This window comes from Perna viridis, chromosome 1, assembly GCF_037379345.1.
Source record: "Perna viridis isolate PV_CMFRI_1.1 ecotype Kerala chromosome 1, ASM3737934v1, whole genome shotgun sequence".
Taxonomy (NCBI): domain Eukaryota; kingdom Metazoa; phylum Mollusca; class Bivalvia; order Mytilida; family Mytilidae; genus Perna; species Perna viridis.
In genome coordinates, this window is record NC_142445.1 from 17,961,322 (window position 1) to 17,983,494 (window position 22,173).

The 22,173-nt window shown below is 31.7% G+C and overlaps 1 protein-coding gene across 2 annotated transcripts; it reads left to right on the forward strand.

Moving 5' to 3' along the window:
• The first annotated feature begins 18 nt into the window (after positions 1–18).
• Positions 19–21,566, forward strand: LOC148627557 (acylamino-acid-releasing enzyme-like). Of its 2 annotated transcripts, none has more exons than XM_088574713.1 (23): positions 19–99; positions 2,210–2,439; positions 2,871–2,961; positions 4,162–4,240; positions 4,836–4,975; positions 6,522–6,659; positions 7,263–7,354; positions 8,173–8,213; positions 9,124–9,245; positions 9,866–9,923; positions 10,218–10,318; positions 11,329–11,380; positions 11,791–11,876; positions 12,789–12,924; positions 13,281–13,352; positions 14,502–14,582; positions 15,114–15,202; positions 16,111–16,221; positions 16,537–16,585; positions 17,207–17,237; positions 18,784–18,886; positions 20,168–20,274; positions 20,997–21,566. In XM_088574713.1, exons 1-23 carry the CDS (start codon positions 88–90, stop codon positions 21,100–21,102), a joined length of 2,127 nt encoding a protein of 708 aa, XP_088430839.1. In that variant the 5' UTR covers positions 19–87; the 3' UTR covers positions 21,103–21,566. The 2 variants fall into 2 exon arrangements, with proteins under 2 accessions (XP_088430839.1, XP_088430843.1); XM_088574717.1 differs by lacking the exon at positions 20,168–20,274 and adding an exon at positions 20,332–20,438.
• Positions 21,567–22,173: the final 607 nt, after the last annotated feature.

Consider the following 22,173-nt stretch of genomic DNA (forward strand, 5'->3'; position numbering starts at 1 on the left):
TCTTTGTGCTAGATATATCTTAGCCTGACCATTTCGTACCCACCAAGTTAGACAAGTAGCTTAGGTCAAGTTAGGAGGAGTAAAGAAATGAAGAAAAGTGTTAGTTTAAATGATCCCTTTGTAATTAAGATCAGTTAGCAACAAATAAATAACAACTACATAGGTTGGCTTGAACTGTCATTCACTACAAGTTTATGATTACCATTGTGACAAGTTCATGAAGTTGTGTCTTTATGTAGGCCAACATTGAGATTAGATTCTGAATGAGTGTGTTATTGTAATAATATGATTTTAGGCTTTGTTAATGAGGGACAGAGCTGTTTGAACTAAAGTCATGACTTTGTTGATGGTGCACCACTAATTAATTGTGGGTGATGTTTCACATAGAAGACTCCTGTAGACCCACACTGGCCACAGGCTTTGGGGATTTCTATCTCTTACTAAGACTATATTGTAAGAGTCTTAGTCCAAATAATACAAAAATGTATATGCTGTCATGGGAGGCTGATATTTAATATGGAGTAGGCATTACCTATATCAGCAAGCACTATGAGCTTTGCTGTACTTGTACTGTCTATGTTAAACTGGCTAGAGTGGACAAGAACTACTCTTTGACCATTTGATCAGTATACATTGTAGCTTTGAAGGTTCTGGATACCATCATAATTATTGTTGTACCCTAATTGGCTCACTTGACCGAAAGCAATGTGAGCTATTGCCATCACTTGGCGTCCGTTGCCGTCAACAATTTTTCAAAACTCTTCTCCTCTGACACTACATGACCAATTGGAACAAAACTTGGTATGAATGTTCCTTGGGGTATCCTGCATAGAACTGTTGTGGGTATCTGTCAAAAAACATGGCAGCCATTACTATAAATAAAACGTAGGGGTCAGACCGTAGTTTTTTGTATATTATATCTCCAAAACCGCTAGGTTTAGACAAATTCTTTCAATGGCTCAAATGATTCTTATTACAAGAGATATTGACCTTGGAAGATGAAAAATGACAATTTTTTTTTACATTTCTCAGCCAATATCTTAAAAACTATAATTGATAGAAAGAAACTTTCTTTGCTGATCCATATGATAAGTCTTACCAAAGTCTTTTTGAGTCAAAATTTTTTGACAACTCTTTGTTAAATTTATTGACCTTGAAAGATAAAATTTATCAGTTGAGTGTTTCAGGCTCCTGGGAACCTCTTCTTTATAAATGCATTTTAGCCAATACAAAAATTAAGTATTTTTTTCATCATTGCACCCCGTGCAGGTCCGGGTGTCAAAAGAATAGGCCTGCAGCAGCGCTAAGCTTGTCGTAAAAGGTGACTAAATAGTGCTCAGGACCCTTGCCGGGGCCTAGGGCGCTCTGCACACAGAGCAACTGGGATGTGTGCCCCAGGTCGTTGAATGGAGTACCCCTGGCGTGTTACATGCTGGGGTTGTCGGGCAATAATACGGAAAACCTGACCGCAAACCGTAGTGGTGCAACGTATTGGGAAAGATGCCACGTTCCTCGCACGTTAAAGAACCCTACTGTGGTATTCTTCCGGAGTAGGAACCATAGGGCTCCGCCACAGGAGGCTAAATTGCCCGACCCTACCTACCTCTCCCTATTTTCAGTGGCAATCAAAGTTGTTGACCCCATTGTCCTTGTGTCCCATCCCTTTTTCATTTCATAATCATTTCATGTTCATTTTGTCATTAATTTCATGTTCATCGTCTGGATATAGCTGAAATATTGCTGCTCGGACGTTAAACCCCAACAAACAAACAAACAAACAATTTTCATCATTGCTGGAGTAAAAATTAAAAAGAAAAAAACAAATCTACTCAAAAATATGTATTTATTGCAATTTTTTTCATTTCTAAAAACTTAGCACTATTGTTATGATGAGATGGACGATGGAATATAGTGAACTACATTTACAAGGCCAGGCCTTCTCAATATCTTTATTATTTTTATATTACTAACTTATGACATAAATTTATGATTCGCAAAGTTTTCGGTAAAATTTTGTTGATAATAATCTCGAAGAGTGTTAGTTTTAGCATCATATCAAGGAAAAGCATACAGAGGTCACCAATTGACCTTCACTAGTAGACATGTCACATACCAGCAATTTTTATAGTGAGTTCTGAGAGACTCAAATATACAAACAAAAGTATAGATTAAGATGCATGAGTATTAAAAGTATTGTTCATTGTTACAGCTTGAGGATGTCATCAACCTTTATAGAAAGTTTGTTACTATCCCAGAACCTGTTGGTGCATGCATTTCAAAACAGTCAAAGGGAGATAACCTTGTCATCAAGAGTCAGTGGAAACAGGCTGATTTAGAAAGATCAGAACAAGTCAAATTCAATAAGACTTACATGATTAAACATGGAAAACCAAACCAGTTTGATGTACAATTTACAAATATAGCCACTGAAAATAATGAGTAAGTTCATGAGTTGTATTTTAACTGCCAGATATATCCAAGACACATCACATTAAAATTCAAAGTTCTGGGAAAAGTCAGAAGTCTTAACCATACAGTAAATTATTTTGTTTGTTTTTATTTTTTGCAAGTGTTTAATGAATTTTTATTCTCTTTTAAAGCTGATTTTGTTTGATATAAAGTTACCATGGTACAATATGTATTTTTAGCAACAAATGCTGGATACCTTTTTCTCAACTGATTTTTGTGATGGAGAAAATGTTCTTAATAATGTGATATCTTATTTGTCTTTTAGCACTTGAAAAAAATGAACGTACAGAATTCAGAGAATGAACCAGTTTTCAGTAAACATAATATAAAAACATACAAATATGAGCTAATGAGTACAATACAAAAGCAGTAGATATAAGTAAAACAGCAGTCTTTTGTAGACTTTGGAACAAAGAATCACCTTCTGGGAAATGGACAGCCATAATCAGGAATATAAAGACAAAGAAAGAAGAAGAAAAACAATACATAGAAGTAATTTAATTGTCGGTTGTTATGATAATACATCCTAGAATATTAGAAGTTATAAGCTCCCATATTTGTATCGAACTATATTTCTTCGAAGTTATTTTGAAAATCATTCAGTGGTTACTAGGTAAAATACATTTTTATCTGGGTGTCCAGGTTAAATGTACACACTTGCATGGTTGAACTGTTCAGGTCAAATTGTTTAAAACGTGCGTTGTTTCATTGATAGAGCTATATAAGTCTCAGCATCATCCTGCAACTATTGTTATCATTGTTTGATGGATTTTCCTTTTATGGTCATTTGCATATTTCATTCAAACATTTTTATCAATGGTGGATGGAATTTTCTTAATTTGCATATTGCTGCTTCGGTTATTTAGATGAACAGTTTTATCCAATCATGAGTGGTTTTCTTGATGTACTCCCACTATCAGATAATATCTTATCATCAATCGAAACAACATTTTTCACAGATTTTCTATTCTAACATGAAGATGTTCAAAGAGTAATCAAGGGAACCAAGGTTCTAGCAAAAATCAACAGAAAGAAAACCAGGGACAAAGACCAAACATGGAAAACAGACATACACAACAAACAACATTAAGTAATCAAATTAAAAAATGCTTTTAATTCAGTTGGCCAGTAAGGAATTAAATACACATAATTTACATTATGTTTTGACATAACTAGATGTACCATACTATAAATTTACATTATGTTTTGACATAACTAGATGAACCATACTATACGGAGGTGTATACAACTGTTAAGACATGATGTTTGTTGTACACTTAACCATATCCTTGATATGTAAAACAGTTCATTTAAAATTCCAAAAATGCAAAACCATAAACAAATTCTGATGATTTACCGGTATATCAAACTCAGTATTGTAGTTAATATTATGTTAGAAAGATGTACCATTGTTCATACATTGCAGTGAATGTCATATTGAATTTCTATTCCCTTAGAGCCCAGATACTGATAACTAGAAATTTCCTGTATTTTATCAATTCTGATGTAGTGTAAAGCACAGTGTAGTTCCAATTAAAGTAATTTGACCACATAACTACCAGTTTATGATGCTTACAATATTTTACGTCACTTGGGTCTGTAAAATGCAAAATATTTTTTTACAGGTTTTCAAGAAATAAATGCAAAATTTTAGATACAAATAAAATTATTCTTTTGTTTATGTTATGATAGGTATGGGATGCTAAACAGAAAGTAAAGAATTATGATGTAACAGTTCTGGAAAAACATGGGAAAATCTGTGATCCTGATGGTACATTTTTGTTCATGTATTAAGAAAGCATTTATAACAACTTATTTCATCTAAGATACATGAATTATGGAACTGATCATCCACATATGAATGTATTGATTAAGCCTCTTTAATGATTGGCGTAACTGTCTAGATTTGAGACAGTTATGCCCACTTCTGTGATGTAAGCTATATTAAGGAATTATGGAACTGATCATCCACATATGAATGTATTGATTAAGCCTCTTTAATGATTGGCGTAACTGTCTAGATTTGAGACAGTTATGCCCACTTCTGTGATGTAAGCTATATTAAGGAATTATGATTTAGGCTTATAGTTGAATAAGAATTCCTTTGCTAAGGATTGGATACTTGTGTCTATTCAGTAATAAGTGAATACATGTTACTTACGTTGTAACTCCCATTTTAATCACATTTTTATACATGTATACTACATGTAGTAGATTTTTTTTTAAGTCGGCAACTCCTTAAGAGTTTTATAAACTAGAAAGCAAAGAATTTTTATACTACACACCAGTATGTAGTCCATGTACATATATTCTAAATTTTTAGATTGACCTTTCTCCTATATCTGCTGTTTTTTTATTATTAACAGATCAGTTTGGGTGCCTCAGTTGGTCTTCTAATGAGAAGAGTTTATTATACATTGCTGAGAAGAAGAAACCTAAAACTGTCTCATATTTTGACAATAAGCCAAAAAAGGACGAAAAAGGTGATGCTGATCAGCAAATTAAGGTACCAGATATATAGTGTATTATTTTGATGTTAATTTACATAAAATATTAGGTATGATTCTACACATATACAATTCTAAAATGTTTTTATAAAGTTTATTTAAATTAAGAATTAAACATTTTAAAAGTGAAGAAAAGAGTATATATTAGACTGATTGTACAGATATAGATAACCTGATTGTTTAATTCTACAAGCTTAATGGACAGTTAGAATGGGAATAACTACTAACAATCTTGTCAATAAAAGGTTTGTTTCACATATATATTCCATTGTTATCGGAGTTGTAAATTGATAAGTAATGCTACCATCCATCATTCCTTCTGTATGTCCACCTGTAACAACCTTGTAAACACTCTAGAATCACCATCCTTGTACAGATTTTGTCTAAACTTGTAACAAATAAAGTCCTTATAAATATCTAGAACCATATTGTTTTCAAGGTCATAAGTCAAGGGTCAAAGGTTACAAATTCAATTTTTAGCTCCCCTAACCAAAGGCCATGTGAGCTATTGCCATCACTTGGGGTCTGTCGTTGTCTCCGTTAACAATTATACAAAACTCTTCTCTTCTGAAACTACTCGACTGATTTGAACTAAACTTGGTATAAATGTTCCTTGGGGATTCCTGCATAGAATTATGGTGGGGATTTTTTATTCATCGAAAAACATGGCCGCCATTACTAAAAATAGAACATAGGTGTCAGACAGTAGTTTTTCACATATATCTCCAAAACCATTAGGTTTAGCTAAATTCTGACAGGGTAATAGTGTTCAGCATGATGAGATCTATCTCTAGTCAAGTTTTGGTTTTTAGTCTGTTAAGCCATGTTGGAGTTACTGCCCTTTTTCAATGATTTTTGATATGCCAGCACTCCACAGTATTGTAGAACTGCCTAATTTCGGTCTTGTAATCTGATGCTTTGTAACATTTATCACTTTAAAAAAATGTCAAGCATCTGTAAATCTATATATTTAGAAATACCTCTAGCCAAGGCCTTCAGGATGCAGTAAAAATTTTCTGGAAAAAAAATTACCCACAGCATATAGGGTTACCATAGAAACCATGCAAAAATATGCGAAAATTTGCAAAAAAGTTCATAAAATCAGGTTTAAAAATATCAAATTTCCTGCAAAATATCTGCAATTTTTATTTCATCCCCTGAAACTGTTCAAACTTTTTCCTTCGAAAACCCCTTCCTCATATGGGCATCGCCCGTTAGATTTTGAGCTATTTCACTTTGTAATCCACTTATTAAATTTAGCATGGTGAAAAATTGACTTACTTTCACTTTCACAATGAAGTCAAATTGTCATTGAAAGAAAGCCCCTTCAACATTGAAAATATATAAAACATTGCAAAATACTTTTAAAAGTCCCCTTTTTTCAGAAAATGTTTTATCAACAATAGATTCTTCATTTTTAATCACTATAGCAACCACCGGTTTCCATTTATGTCATTTTTCATCCTGGGAGCCTCTTGTTTGACATGGCATGGGGATGCTATCATTCAGATTGAAATTAATGTGGTGTGATTAAACTTAATTAAGGGTCATGAACATGACTTTGAGGAAGACTGGGGAGAACAGCTGGTTGGTAAAGTGAGTCCTGTAATCTGTATACTGGATATCAATACAGGTGATGTTAGTGTGCTGGATAATGTAGCCAAGGACTGCTCACTAGGACAAGTAAGGTTTACGCTACATGGACATATTTCAAGTATTTGCTAAGGTCAACTAAAATGCTTTCTTTGTTCTCAGGTCTGCCTTCGTGTTTTTTTAAGGGTGCCTCATTTCCCATTTTTATTACCATATCCGTCAAAAAAAAGTTGAAAAAACCTTCATTACCATTTTTTTTTATCAAAGAAAAAATGTAAAAAAGCTCCCTCATCATTTTTTTAGGAGAAATAATGGTCAAAATGCCTCTGACTCCCTCTGACTTTTTCCTACTGGTAGGTTTTCATGTAAAATGTTCTGAGAACAAAGAAATAAACTTTCCATGGCCTAATTGTTAAGATTTTTTCTCTCTAATTTTGTAAGAAGACTAATCCTCAAATGATATTTGAAATAAATGGTAGATGTTGCAAAAAATTAAACTCTACATTTTAAACAGTTTTCTATTTTAAAGAAATGGGTAATGGTACCTACCTTCTTGAACAGAATTTTATTAGATGGAACTGCTTCATTTAATTTAGTTCAAGTTTGATCGTACCAATTACAAATATCAAAGACATGAAGTAAAGCTGATATGGTGCAATATAATGGGCATAACCCACTTTTATGTACAAACAGGCTATGTGGGCACCATCAGATACAGGAGTAGTTTTCATTGGCTGGAAGAATGTACCATACAGATTGGGTCTTATTTACTGTCCAACTCGAGAGTATGTTACTTAAACTTTCATTAATTAGTCAAACATTTGCACACATTTTGTGACACACCACTTTTCAGTTGATGTACTAAAAAGACAGAGTGGGAAATGCTCCCAGACCTAGGTGGGGTCTGAGAATAGGCCAGATAGTCAACACAGCAGCCCAGCTGCTAGTAGGACATACTCTGACATAGTTCCGCAGTCAGATATCCGAAGGGCTGGGCTCAACAGTGAAACCTGTCTAAACCAAACACCTCTTGGATTTAAAAATTGGTTCAGTTTAGACGTGTTTGGTTTAGACATGTTCAATATACATTTGAATTGATATGAAGAGACTTTAAAAAATGTCTAGTTTAGACAGATAATTCAGGTTTGGTTTACATAGGTTTCAATGTACTTATAAATATTATGTAAAACTTGAAAAGATAGTTATAAGAATAATCAGGTCATGTTCACACTGTTTATACAGTTGAAATTTTACTTAAACAGTGAAAAAAATAAGGTATTTTAACATTTTAAGATGAACAAGTGCTCTCTTATATATGTACCAGTTTTCCTAATGCAGGCTAGGCTATTCCATCTCTTGTTTTTATTGCATTAAAGACCATTTTAGGAATCATTACTACTGAGATGATAATCTTTAGACGAATACACCCAAAATCTTTATTATAATTTAATGGACATAGCATAAGTGAAGGGTGTCTATCACAAATACATTTTTGTAGCTTTTATATACCATGAAATGTAATTAAATTCATGACTCTACAGATACATAGGTTGAACTGAAAGAAAATTGTCAGTTAAATATTAATGGTTATTATTTTTTTCAGGAATGGAATTTATTATTGGGAGAAGGCATCAAATAAATGTGGTAAGTTATTTGATATTTGTACTGGCTAAGTTTACATGTAAAAGTAATAATAATGAAAGATATTGAGAGTTACTTGAAAGACTTATATACACACAGTCAAATATTTTTAACATCCATCTTACCCAGTAACACTTAAGAAATATTTGTTGTAGTTATTTTTTTCTCATTGTTACTTTGTTTAGTGACACTTGATGTGGATTTGATTCAGTCAAATGCTTTGACAAAATTTGATGTACCGCCGTACATAGTAACTACTTGATATTTTTCTGATCTCTTTAATATTCAAGTGAAGTAGAATATCTTCTTCTAATCAGAACAGTGTTTTAACCACTTCTTCATTTACTGCAATACTTTTATTTTAATTATGAATATTTTGAGACAATTCATTATGTAATGAAGGTCTATCGGAACAGGGTAATCTTTTCACAATTTGGAACACTTTAGTCCTCCATTAGACAGCATCATCATAATTTTAGCTAAACAGTTTCTTGAATAAAATGTTAGATATATAGAATTTAAAATGTTAAACTCAATTAAAATCATAAAATTGCCAGATAAGTATGGGGTTACAGATCAGCTGTGAGTTTATTAAGTAAATCTAATACATGGATTTCATAATTGTTACTTTTTGTCTAATCTTCCAAGTAACTCTAGCCAGTACTGTTGATTTTTTATTCTGATTTCAATAGATTGCTATGGTTTGTAGCAAGTAAACTGCATGTAAATATTAGAGAAAATTGTGTCCAGTTAAAAAATTATGGCTCCATTTAAAAAAATACTCAGTGTATAAAATGCACTATATTGGAAATGATAAAATGATGAAATATGATGGAAGATTTCTTGAAAAAGATATGTACAATTTATATTCAATGTACCATTATTTGGGAATGTGTTTTGTTTCTGTTTTTAGAAATATTGAGTGACGAGTCTAGAAGCAGTTTTTCTCCCAGATTGAGTCCTGATGGAAAAAAGTTAATTTATTTTGATAATGAAATTGGAGGTCCTCACTACCAATGTTCAAGACTTATGTTGGTATGGCAGTATTTAGTTTGAATGATTCTATAAATAACTTTGGTATAACTGGTATCCTCTTCCAAATCCACTCACTTAAACTAAACTGAACTCACATGTTGCCAGATTTCACTTCAATTTTACATAATCTTTTGTTTATCAGTACATTGTCATTTTGTCTATGATGTTGTCAGTTTCTGACAAAGTTTCAGTTGAAATTGAATCAAAATTTGAGAATCACGGTTCTAATTTATCACTGGTAGACATACTTAATTTACCTTTTAGAATTCAGTAACTTCTGTATAAGGGATCAAATTAAATGGTTTAGAAACATTAGCTGGTGATCTTGCCAAACATTACATAGCTGATGAATACTTGGTACAGAGCTGGAACCTGGTGCCTCTTAAATCTATTTTATTACTTCAATCAGAATAAAAAAAAAAGAGCTGGATTATCTGTCAGATAGCAATTACACACATATCTTGGGCCTTTGTATTTTAAAGATTTAGTGCATTTTGAAATTGTATTTTAAAGACTTAGTGCATTTTGAAATTTGTTAAATCATTCAAAGCAAACATTGAAGAGCATTTCAAACATTTATAATGAGCCCTCCAGCTTTATTGTATGTATTTAATTTTTAGTTTGACTGGAAGAGTAAGCAGACATCAGTTATTGTAGATGTAGTCAAGGATCCAGCAGGTAAGTTATTGTAGATGTAGTCAAGGATCCAACAGGTAAGTTATTGTAGATGTAGTCAAGGATCCAGCAGGTAAGTTATTGTTTATGTTGTCAAGGATCAACTAGAAAAACAGAGCATGCATTTTTACTGCAGCTTTTGGTCAATATTTCTAGTTTTTTTGTAATGTTAAGAATTGCAATTTTTACAGATTTATTTTGGTTTTCTTTCAAAATTTCGGATTCAACCTTATTTTTTTAGACAATGAGAAATTGTCCAAGCTTTAAACTGTAATTGACAACTACTTCTTTTTATAGTTGATGAATTCCAAGGTATTTATGTACAGTCACTACCTACAAGCTGTTGGTCTACAGACAACAACAGAATCATTTTATCTAGTTTCTCCAGAAGTTCTGTGGTACTTACATTATCAATCTTAGTAAAACATGGTTAGATCGGAAATATCTTAGTGCCCTTATATGTATCATTTGTAAATTAAAGATTATGAATCATTGATATACATGTATTTCCCAAATGATTATAGCTCATTGCCAATTTGAATTATTTTCTCCCATTCATAGGCTTCAGTTTCACTGCACAAGCGAGTAATTAAAAATTTGTAATTTCCCGCCCTGTGCTGGAAAATTAAAATGTTGTATAAAGACTCCCTCGCTTATCACGCTTACCACATTTACCATGTTCAAAGTTGTTATTCTTATTGTTGATCAATTAAATACTTGTTGATTTACAATTGTTATTCATATTTTAAAAGATTAGTTGGTAGTGTATCGACTAATCATAATGGTAGTGATATCGATGACACAATGACTTGATAACTGGACGGGAGGTACTTAATGCTTAATGACGTAGTTGATGTTGGGAGAATTTAGGGTGTTGTTTAATTTATTTTTAATGGTTTTATTCATAGGAGAAACAGATTCTATCTCATTTCTCTCGGGGATTAAAGGATTTCTCCACTCTCAATAGTTAAATTTTAGATTTTAAATATGTTGAATGGAGAAATCCTGTAATCCCCTCGAGACTGAAAGAGAATCAATATGGCATCACTTCACTTGTTCAGTTAGATTATCTGCAATGATAATTTGATCTATACAATTTCTGCAGTTACTGTAAAAAATTAAACCTAAAATAAACTTTTGTGAAATTTGAATTGACAGTATTTGTCTTCATATGAGCCATAAAATGGTTGACATCCAAAAACCAACCACTAAACAATTTTTTTGCTAAACAACAAGCTTTGATACCAGCTAATGAATGTTTCGGACTAATAAGACCTTGTTCCCATAGCTGTTTTACATAATACTTGGCTGAATCAATCAGAACTTGCTTTAGACAGATTTTTGCATTGTTAATTTACTTGTCAGTATTAATTGTGGTATTCAAAGTTAATTATTTTAACTTTTTCAGATCCCATTAGTCATTGATGTAGAGAAAAAATTAGTTACAAGACTTAAAACAGGTACTAGTAATCACATGTGTCAATTTCCTTAAGCACAAGGCAGAGTTCTGACATGAAAGTTTGATATAGAATTACTGTAGGCAGACTACTTTTGTGTATTAATAGTTATTTGGAGGTTTCTGCAAGCTAGAGCAACATTTCTAAATTAATGACAGTCTCAAGTAGTTGGGCATAAGGCTCACTTTGTTTTAAGACATATAAGTGTAGAAGTCTGTGTGCCCACCATCCATGATGCTTTTCTAAGATGTATATCATACAAGTAGTTTTGTATTATGATAACATGTCTTTTTTATTGCATTAAGATTCTAATGTGTCTTCATAAAAAAAGATGTAATATAGACTATTTATAGCTTTAAAATGATTTTGATTTTATTTTTAAAAATTTTATTATCTGTTATGTGTCTTAATAGGTGTTAGAGGAGATGCAAGTGTTATTGATGTGTGTGATGATGGAGTGTTATTTAAATGCAGTGCTCTAAATCAGCCTCCATATTTGGTATGTACCAGGTATACAAGGAAATCTATGCATTACTGAATATATTAACAAACCATTGAACCATGATTAATGGTGCCTAAAAATAATATTACTGCAGTCTGTTGAATTTTAGTTATTAGTATTGCTAATTTTTATGGAATCTATGATAAAACATATTTTCCAGTGTTGATTTTTTGCAGTTTCAAAAAAAGAATAAGGTTTCATTGCATGATAAATAGTTATACGTTTGCTTTAACATAAATTAGTGAAACATTAATACTTTCATTACAGTTTGTATTTTAAAACTACAGTAGATATCATAAATAAATTACTCAGTTTTAATGCAACAGTTGTTGTAAGATCAAACCTCATTGGTAATGTAAATTTCAAGTTATCAATTACACAATTAACTGCATCAATTTTTTTTTACACATGCACATACATTATTTTTATATAACCACAAACAACTTTCAGGTGTAAAATGGTATTGCCCTGTTGTCCATTTCATAATGTCCATATGATAACTTAAGTAAAAGAGAATAGATTTCTTAAAATTGTACCACAAAATACTATTCCCCAGAGGAAGGTTGGGATTGATTTTGAAGGTTGTGACTGGTACCTTTTAGTATTGAGGACTGAAAAGGGGCTCTTTGATTCTGGTCAATTCTTTTCCTATGAAAAATGTATAATCAGAACCTATCTTCAGTCAAGCATGAAGTGTTCATATTTAATCCAACTTTTTAGGGACTTCTGCAGTCATATTAAGCTGTGCCCTGCAAAGCTTTTATATTAAGATATATAATTGCAGTTTGCATATTCTGTATTTGACAGTTGCATAAGAATGGATATAATTGTATTGTATTTGAAGTCTTGCTTTTTGCAATCTTAATTGGATCAGTTTATTTACTTACATTATGACAAAACATTTTTTAGGCTTTTGGTTCGTTGCCACCTAATGGTCAAGATGATGAGATGTCTCTGAATTCTTTGGATGAATCTATTACACTGCCTGATATATCATGGGAGGTGTTAACATTCACTCCATCACATAGACCTCATTCTCAATATGGTAAAATAAAATGCATTAATCATTTGCTTGTTTTGAATTATTTTTGGACGCAAATAGTTTTTGTGGTATTAATGAGCATTATATAAATTGTCAAGTCTATATAATACATTATATATATATTTTTTCTACCTTAAAGCATGTACTAGCAATGTACCATTTGATTTCTACCTTTAAGCATGTACTAGCAATGTACCATTTGATTTCTACCTTTAAGCATGTACTAGCAATGTACCATTTGATTTCTACCTTAAAGCATGTACTAGCAATGTACCATTTGATTTAGTTTTTTATGCCCTTGTTAATCTATTAAACATTAGATATCTTTAATATATTTGATTTTTTTTCTATATCATCAGGTGTCCTAAACTATGAATGTGTGCTTGTATCACCAGAAAGTAAGGAACCACCTTTAGTTGTATTCCCACATGGTAAGTAAACTCTCGTTTTTGGATGCGTGTGATTTATGTTCTTTCAAGTTAACATCTATTTCCAGAGCTAAATTGATACACTCAAATGAAACAGTTGATGTTATGTCTCAGTGTTATGTCCCATCCCATCCCAAGGGTTATAACTGCAAGTATAGATGCTTTTTAATTTTTTGGCTATTAATTTTAATAAAGAACTCTAAACCTTCACAAATTTTTATTGGTAAGATTCTTAAAACTAATCTTCTACTAATTTCTAGAATGTATACTGTTTACTCTAACTCCCTATACAAATCAGGTAATAACTGGATATAAAACAATAATCTTCTTAGTCAGTTTTCTTAAATCTAATACATGACCCTTAGAACCTGATGTAGCACTGTCATGAATCAGGTTAAATATATTAACATTTCATTTTTACAGTGTGAATAACAGTTGTACTGACTGATTTTATAATTTAAGGAGGTAGACCTAGGGTACGGGACATAATTCTTGAAATCAGTGGTGTTTTTGTATCATATTCAATTTCTCTAAAGTCTTTAGAACAGAATGAAATCTGTCCAAGTTACTTTGATGCTTACTTGATGTAAAATGGTTAATACAAAGGTCTCACTAACCACCTCTAACGTTTCCATTACATTACATGTTAAAAGACAAATGACATCTTAAAGTTGCATACCATTGCGAAGCTTGGAAAATAAGGCTTCCGAAATCATTATGCTAATGGTACGATGATTGTAGAAATTCTTCACAAAATTTACTTGAATAAATAATACTGAAAATCCACATTTTTACCTTTTCTGCTAACTGACAGCATGGAGGCAAATTACTCACACATGTAAACAATATTCATACACTTTTGTAGTTAATTACATATATGATTTTAAAGTACACATTCTCAGCTTTATTTTGACTACTTTTAATCATAATACACACAAATAATGCATTTACAATGCATATGTCTAGGTTCAGTGTGTTTTTGGTACTACATAGGGGGTGGTCATTTGACCCAGAAGTGGTTAGTGAGACCAAAGGTTCCGATAATTTGTAATAGTTGTGTCCCTTACCTTAGGTCTACCTCCTTAAAGTGAAAATTTTAAACAACTATTGGTAACTGTTATACCTTTTAATGAAAACTGCTTTGAATTGTAGGTGGTCCTCACAGTGTCTTCACCCAGGGATATGTGTTGTATACTGCCTGTATGGTGGCTTGTGGCTATGCTGTTTTGTGTGGTAGGAACTTTAATATTAGATTGTAAACTGATAAAGACATGGATTAAACATAAATAGTATACTCATACCCTAATGAGTGGGTTATTATGCTATCACCTTATCTTTTCATTGAATCTGAATTTGTCACAATTTTCTAAATCAGTGATTCAGATTTTATATTATGCATGGTTTTATATTGTATGTGTTAGCTGAATTTCCTTTCTGTTAATTTTCATAAGATTTTGAAGAAAGTTGGATCAATCAAGCACCACACTATCTTTAATTTCTTACTTCATTATTTTCGTATTTAAGTAGCACTCAAGATATGAATCATGCAAAATGTGATTCATGGTCGAAAAGTCTACATAAATAAAAATATGCAGCCCTTTTTGGAGTGTATCACATAATACAGATTTTACATGATCCTTACAAAGACTGCTATTTAAGTATACAAAGGTATGTAGTATATAAGTTGATGCAAAAGTTTTCAGTTATAGATTTCTTCTGTCAATTATGTAAGATATTCCACTTTAATTTTGTTTTCTTTTACAGTGAATTACCGAGGCTCATTAGGATTTGGAGACAATAATTTGAGGTCATTACCAGGAAATGTGGGCGACCAAGATGTCAAAGATTGTCAGGTAATATACTCACTTTTTTACATTTTTTACTTAAATTACAGCTTTATGCCATTGCTCAAGAGAATTATTGTGGCTTGTTATTACCTGCCCTATTATTGATAAGGGAATATATGTGTGGGGGCATTGTCAGTGTGTCCCAGACACAGATATTTTCTGAGGTTGTTCTCCTACTACAGTGAAACCTGTCCAAACAGAACACCAAGGGGACTTCAGGTTTTGTTTAGTTTAGACAGGTGTTCAGTTTTCTCAGTGTCACTTACAGCCAGACAGTTTCGGCCTTCTTTAAGGTCTCAAAGCGGTAACTGTCAGTAATTTTATACTGCATATAGACCAAAATTCATCTGTTTTGTTTATAATGTTATGACACAGTCAAACTGTTCGCCTTAAGATGTTTTTATGAAGATTTTATTGACAATTTGTGACGAAAGTTGGTCTGCTGATTTAACCTGAAGTTTACAAAAGATTCTAATATAACATTCTGACAGATAGGTAAATTCTGTAGAAAAGTAAATAGATTTTCTATCTACTTTGTTATGATTGTAAACTGAATTAGCAATACATGAAAGACAAGATATGTAAGACGACAAAATGAAATGATTGAACTGTACATGTGTAATCAATCAACCGCACCTGTCTGAGATTTAGATTGGCCTAGATCCTATTAGTCTTAGTACAACTTGTCTGTGGGTCAAGATGTTATATATGTTAAACTTTTAAATTTGCTCAGCACTTGGTTTCCTGAAAATTTTCTGTCAGACTAAAATCAGCTCCTCTGTGGTTCTATAGGCAAAGATTAAATTTGTATGGATTTGCCATTTTGAGCACTTTGTCCTCTTTGAATAAAGAAGGGATGGAACACTTTAAATTCAGTTTTACTTTGCACCACCAATTATTAATTTTCTACTTAGGAAGCTGCTGTATGTGTAGTGAAAAGTGGTAAAGTAAATGGTAAACAGGTAGTGGTGTTTGGTGGGTCTCATGGTGGCTTTCTCACAACACATTTGATTGGTCAATATCCAGTAAGTGTGTCATGATGTCTTCATCAAAATTATTTGATTAGAAACAGAAAAAAAACAATAAGATAAAAGTACTTATATTCTCAAGTAATTGATGAAATTCCAACTTTGCTACTGTATATATAAGAAATTGCCAATTGTGTGTATAGAATTTTAAAGGTTTAATGTGAAAGATTAGCTTTTATAATTTAAAAAAATGTACTTATATCAGTTTTGGAATTCTTATCAATAATATTATACTGGTAATTTTAATAGTTATTAAGTATATGCATGTTTTATATATGTTCAAAGGACAACTGTAATTTTTGTCTTTTTCAGGAATTTTATAAGGCAGCATGCTGTAGAAATCCTGTTATTGATATAGCAAGTAAGTACTGGCAAAATGTCAGGCTTGATATGGTAAGTAAGTAATGACGAAGTGACAGGTTTGATATAGTAAGTAAGTAATGACAGAATATCAGGTTTGATATGGTAAGTAAGTAATGACAAAATATCAGGTTTTGATATGGCAAGTAAGTAATGACAAAATATCAGGTTTGATTTGATATGGCAAGTAAGTAATGATAAAATATCAGGTTTGATATGGTAAATAAGTAAGTAAGCAATGACAAAATATCATGTTTGATATGGTAAGTAATGACAAAATATCATGTTTGATATGGTAAGTAAGTAATGACAAAATATCAGGTTTGATATGGTAAGTAAGTAAGTAAGTAATGACAAAATATCATGTTTGATATGGTAAGTAAGTAATGACAAAATGTCAGGTTTTGATATGGCAAGTAAGTTTAATTTTCTGTATTTTTTTCTGTTTTATGCAAATGTTTGTCAATAAATGTAGTTTTCTAAACAGATATTTACATGTAACTTGAAAATATAGTTTTAAACTTAAAGTAATTCACCAGGTTTGACCTTAACTTAAACTGCAGACCAATCTGAAGCCATTGTTTTATAACATAAACAAATATTTTTTTTTCTAATGTTTTAGCTATGGTTGGAACTACAGATATACCAGATTGGTAAGTCTTTGATATTTGAAGTTGTTTGTGGCATTTATACTGTTAAATAATGCATATCCATATTCCCTGTTGTACAAAAAGAAAAGAAATTATGAGATTATTAAAAAGGAAAAAGCCAACCAACACATAATAGCTTCATTCACATAATATTATTGAAACCAAAGATCTTTTGAAGTCAAAAACATTTTAATTTTTGTTTTTCATTTCAATAATTGAAAGTTGATCTTGTTATCCATTCATTAGATTTACACGCATGCATTAACATTTAGATATGTTTATACAAGGAACTCATTCTCATATACAGATGTAAACAATTAATATGTTTGGGTATCTCCAAACCTATATTTTATGGTAATATTCTTCACAAAGCACAGAAAGCTAAATGCTTAATCAATAAGTTGACTAAACCATTGAATAGGCTAATCCATAAGGAATATAGTTATGATATTGTTGTCAAATTGTTAAGGATAGCATTTTTTGGTGTTAACATTGACTCATTTATAAGGTCTTTACATAGAAACTTACACACTATATTCAAAAGCAGTTTTTGGCATTGCACGGGTTGTGTTCTTATTTTATGTCTAATGATGTACTGTGGTTCTCAACCCCACGTGGGAAGAATTTGGATTGATATAACATTTGATGAAGACATATTTTTTTGTAGGTTTTAATTGGTCTGGAGCTGGCATGTCAGTTTACTGCTAGTAATCCTTTTTTCATTTATGTAACTTATAATCAGTTTCTTTATTTCTGTTTTAACAAGGAACTCAGACCTTTTTGAACTGATTTTTGGGTGTGTTCAACTGTGTAATATTTTTTCAAAAGTGGCCTAATTTAAAAGGGGGAGGATTGTGATCATTCCGAAGTACTATAACCCAGTGGCATTTTTTGCACCTGTCCCAAGTCAGGAATTTCTGGCCTCTGTATGTATTGTTTGTTTTCACTTTCAGTTTACTTTTATGCCACTGTAGTATATAGGGGCAACTATTTCACTGTACCTGTATGTAATGATGTTTTGGGCCAGCCTGGCCTACGGTGTGAGGGTTTCCTCGTCATTCATTGAAGGCCACTCCGTGGCCTTGAGCTGACATTTTTCATTATCTCTTTGACATATTCACCATTTCCATTCTCATATTTTTATTGTAGCAACTCAAAGATAAAAATAAATTGATTGTAACAAGTGGCATGTTTACAATCTGCTGATGGAAGAACTTTTTATTCTATAAAAATTTATGTCAATTAGTTTTTATACACCACCACACGAAGTGGTGAGGTATTATGTGATACACTTCAAAAAGTTGCATGTCAGTCCATCTGTCCTTCTGCCCTCCCCAAACAGTTTCCAGATGAAACTTTTAAATGATTCAATGACTTTTTTAAACTTTGCACAGTTGTTAAGACGTACCATTATTTACAGGTTAAGGTCAATTTCCCAATTCCTAAATGTAGTTTTCAAGTTATGTCATTTTGAACAATTTACCACCATTTCTTTTTAGTATATCACTTAATGTTCCATTAATGTCCTGTTTGTTCTTCTATTTTTTAGGTCATTTTATGAGAGTGGTTTTGACTTCAACCATAAGTCAGTAGTGAATGATAAAATATTAGGAAATATGTGGAGTAAATCTCCTATCAGATATGTTGATAAGGTATGATGTATGGCTGTGATAGACATTAAAAAATCAAATTTAATTCATATACAATGAAAAAAATTTTAGTTCCTATAAAGGCATGGTGATGTTGTCATCTTTAGACACTTTGATGCAATAACGTGAAGTAATAGTACATTGACCTAACTGTCAAAGGTAGTGAGGTTGGTTTCGAGTCTCCGAGTTCAAACTGTTTGTGAATTAGAAACCAAAATTGGCAAAAAAAATATTTTATGACCAGTTTCAATAGGATTTGATTTGATTTGATAGAGTACATATCTAGTTTAATTTTGGACTCTGTTGTCAAGTTTGTTTTATTTCATATAAAATCAGTTTTCTTATATGCAGAATGTAACCCAGTATTTGGATTTTCAATCTTTTGTCCCATATTTAAATTGTGTCAATTTGAGGTCCATAGGATCCAAAGTAGATTCATGAGGTACCCCTACCATGTATTTTAATATTCTGTTTTGAGTACCATTTTTGAGAGTAAGTTGAGGTCCAAAATTAAATTGTTATTTGATTAAAAAGTGGATCTTTTGGGATTCTTTGATATGCTGACTCTAACTTTGTATATAAATATTTGATTCTGGACTCCTTCTTAAAAATTGGACTATATTAAGGTCCTAAGAGTCCAAAATTAAACTTGGTTTGATTTTAATGAAATTGGAAATTCTATGGTTCTTTGATATACCGAATCTAACATTGTATTTAGATTTTGTATTTTGGACAAGTAAGTGTTTCATTACTACCATGCTGTGTCAGGTAATTAATGACAAGCATATGTCAAATGTCTATACTTGCACCAACTATTATGGGTTTGGCCTATGCTGTGGTAACCAGCTTGGCTGTTTAAATTATTGTATTTTCACTATATTAGATTTTGGGTACCTTTGAACAAAATTTGTTAAACATGGTCATATTTTATATGGAAAATGTTTCAAATTAAAATAGACTATGTGGTTTATTCAAGTATCTGAACTTTTTGGACTGTTTTTGTTCCATTCTGTATGTGTACTTGTATTCTGAAACTCTCAAGTTATTTTTTAAAATCCTTCATCATTCTACTTGATCATTATTCGATCAAAGATTTAAGTAGAACTGATACATTGGTAAATGGTAAATCAATAAGTGATGTTTTATTGAACTTTGGCCCATACATGTCAATTTAGATTGAGTGATAAAACCAAATTAGATTGGAACAATGGAAAACCAAAAACAGAAACTCTGTTCAATCAAATTTTGTTTTATGTTTATGTACAAGATATGTTGGCATTATAGGTAGAATGTCCATGTTTGATAATGTTGGGTTCAGATGACCTCAGGGTACCAGTTAAACAAGGGAGAGAATTTTTTAGAGCTTTAAAAGCAAGAAATAAGCTAACTAGGTAAGTTTATATATTAATGTGGTTAACAAATACATGTAGCTGTCACACTGATTTCAGATTGAGACACCATTGTTGGTATTTTTGGGTGCTGATGATCAACGATGTCCGCCCAAACAAGGGAAAGAAATTGTCAGGGCTCTTTTGGCTCGGAACAAAAATGCCAGGTATCGTTTCTGGTGGCAGTTATAGACACTTCAGAGTTGCTAGGTGTCATAATTTTTCTCTACATGCAGGACATGTATCTGCTGATGCAAATGCACCAAACTTTGCTTAGTATGCATGAAGTACCATGACCGCTAGAATGTATATAACCTAAACACCTGCCAATATTTGCCCCTTCCCTTAGTCACTATAAACAGAACTGCCTTTCTTTTTTGTGAAATGTAAATATCTGTCCTTGCAGTATCTTATTGAGGTATCCTTACAGGTATTTTATTTACTTATTCTTTATAAATTGATGAAAATGGTTATTGATTAAGATTTTGACCAAATAAGTCTATAAACTTGAATCACCATTTACTTCTTACAAGCCACTTGTAAAAAAGTACAGTTATAGTTTGTATTCATTTATTATATTTGTCCCTTTGTTGATGCTTTGGTATTTTTGCCAATAATTCCTACATCTTCCATATCAAAATTGATTGATAAAGCAAGATTAAAACTTTCTAAAAAAATATCACAAATAATTAAATTTCATGTAATTATTACTTGTTTATTTTCAGGTTGATATCCTATGAAGGAAACAGTCACCCAATCATTAAAGTAGATTGTCAAGCTGATGCTTTTATTAACATGATGGAGTGGTTCAGAAAATACCTAGTAGCATAGAAAGAATGTTTGCTGGGGAATATTACAGTTCCTCAACCTCTCAGTGCAATGTAACCAGAATTAGTGCTCTATTACTACTTGTAGTAGTCTGTGATTCAAACTGCAACATGGAGTTATATTGGGATACAAAGCTTGATTTTAATTTCCACTGCAATGGACTAGTCTCTTCATACACTGCCATAAAAAGATAAAGGGCCTTGTACCTCATATCCAGACATATTAACCTATTTAGACATTGTATAATCAGTTTTGTACTTCTTGAAATGAATACAGCAGAGTAGGGATTACCATGGACAACTGAGCTTAACTTAAATGTTTTGTGGACACCATTCAAATGATTTATCTTTGATTTCAGGTAGATGTTGCATGCTACTTTAAGTTGATTTTTTACTTATTTCGAATGTCAGAGAATGGATAGCTGTGATTATGAGATATTTTTAGTATGAATAAAATATCTAATTTTATTGATTTTTTTCTTATTTTTTTATGGAATATCCTACCAGTATAACTTTTTGTACTTTATTTATAAAATGGCTTTAAGTATAGTAGATTAGGATATTCCAAATTATACAGTGGATCTGGTTTTACCCTTTTTGGCTTTTGTGTACAGCTTTAAACATCTTGACTGTCAATTGTCATGTTTTTAATTTTTTTTCTCAGCTTCTAGTGGGCAAAGTGTTTGATGTGGTCTCTATGAGGATGCAATAACCTGTTGCAATATATTTTCAAGTTATTAATCAATTTGAGTGAATGTGCTCAAAAAATCATTTAAGGTGAATATATGAAAGTTATTTCTTTAGTTTAAATAGACGAATTTAAAAGCCATCTTTTCTTATTAGCTCAACTGGGCTGATGGTCCTTGTGAGCTATTGTCATCACTTTGCAACTGACATAGTCTATCATAAACTTTTCTTTATGAGTGGATTATTACCAAATTTGGTATCTAACATTCTTGGGGTATAGACTTCGAAAAATGTATCCATTATGTAGATCAAGCGTAAAATATAGCTATTGCTATTTTTAGAGCAGAAGGGTCAAGTTACCTATTTCTACAACCATTTAAAAAAAAAA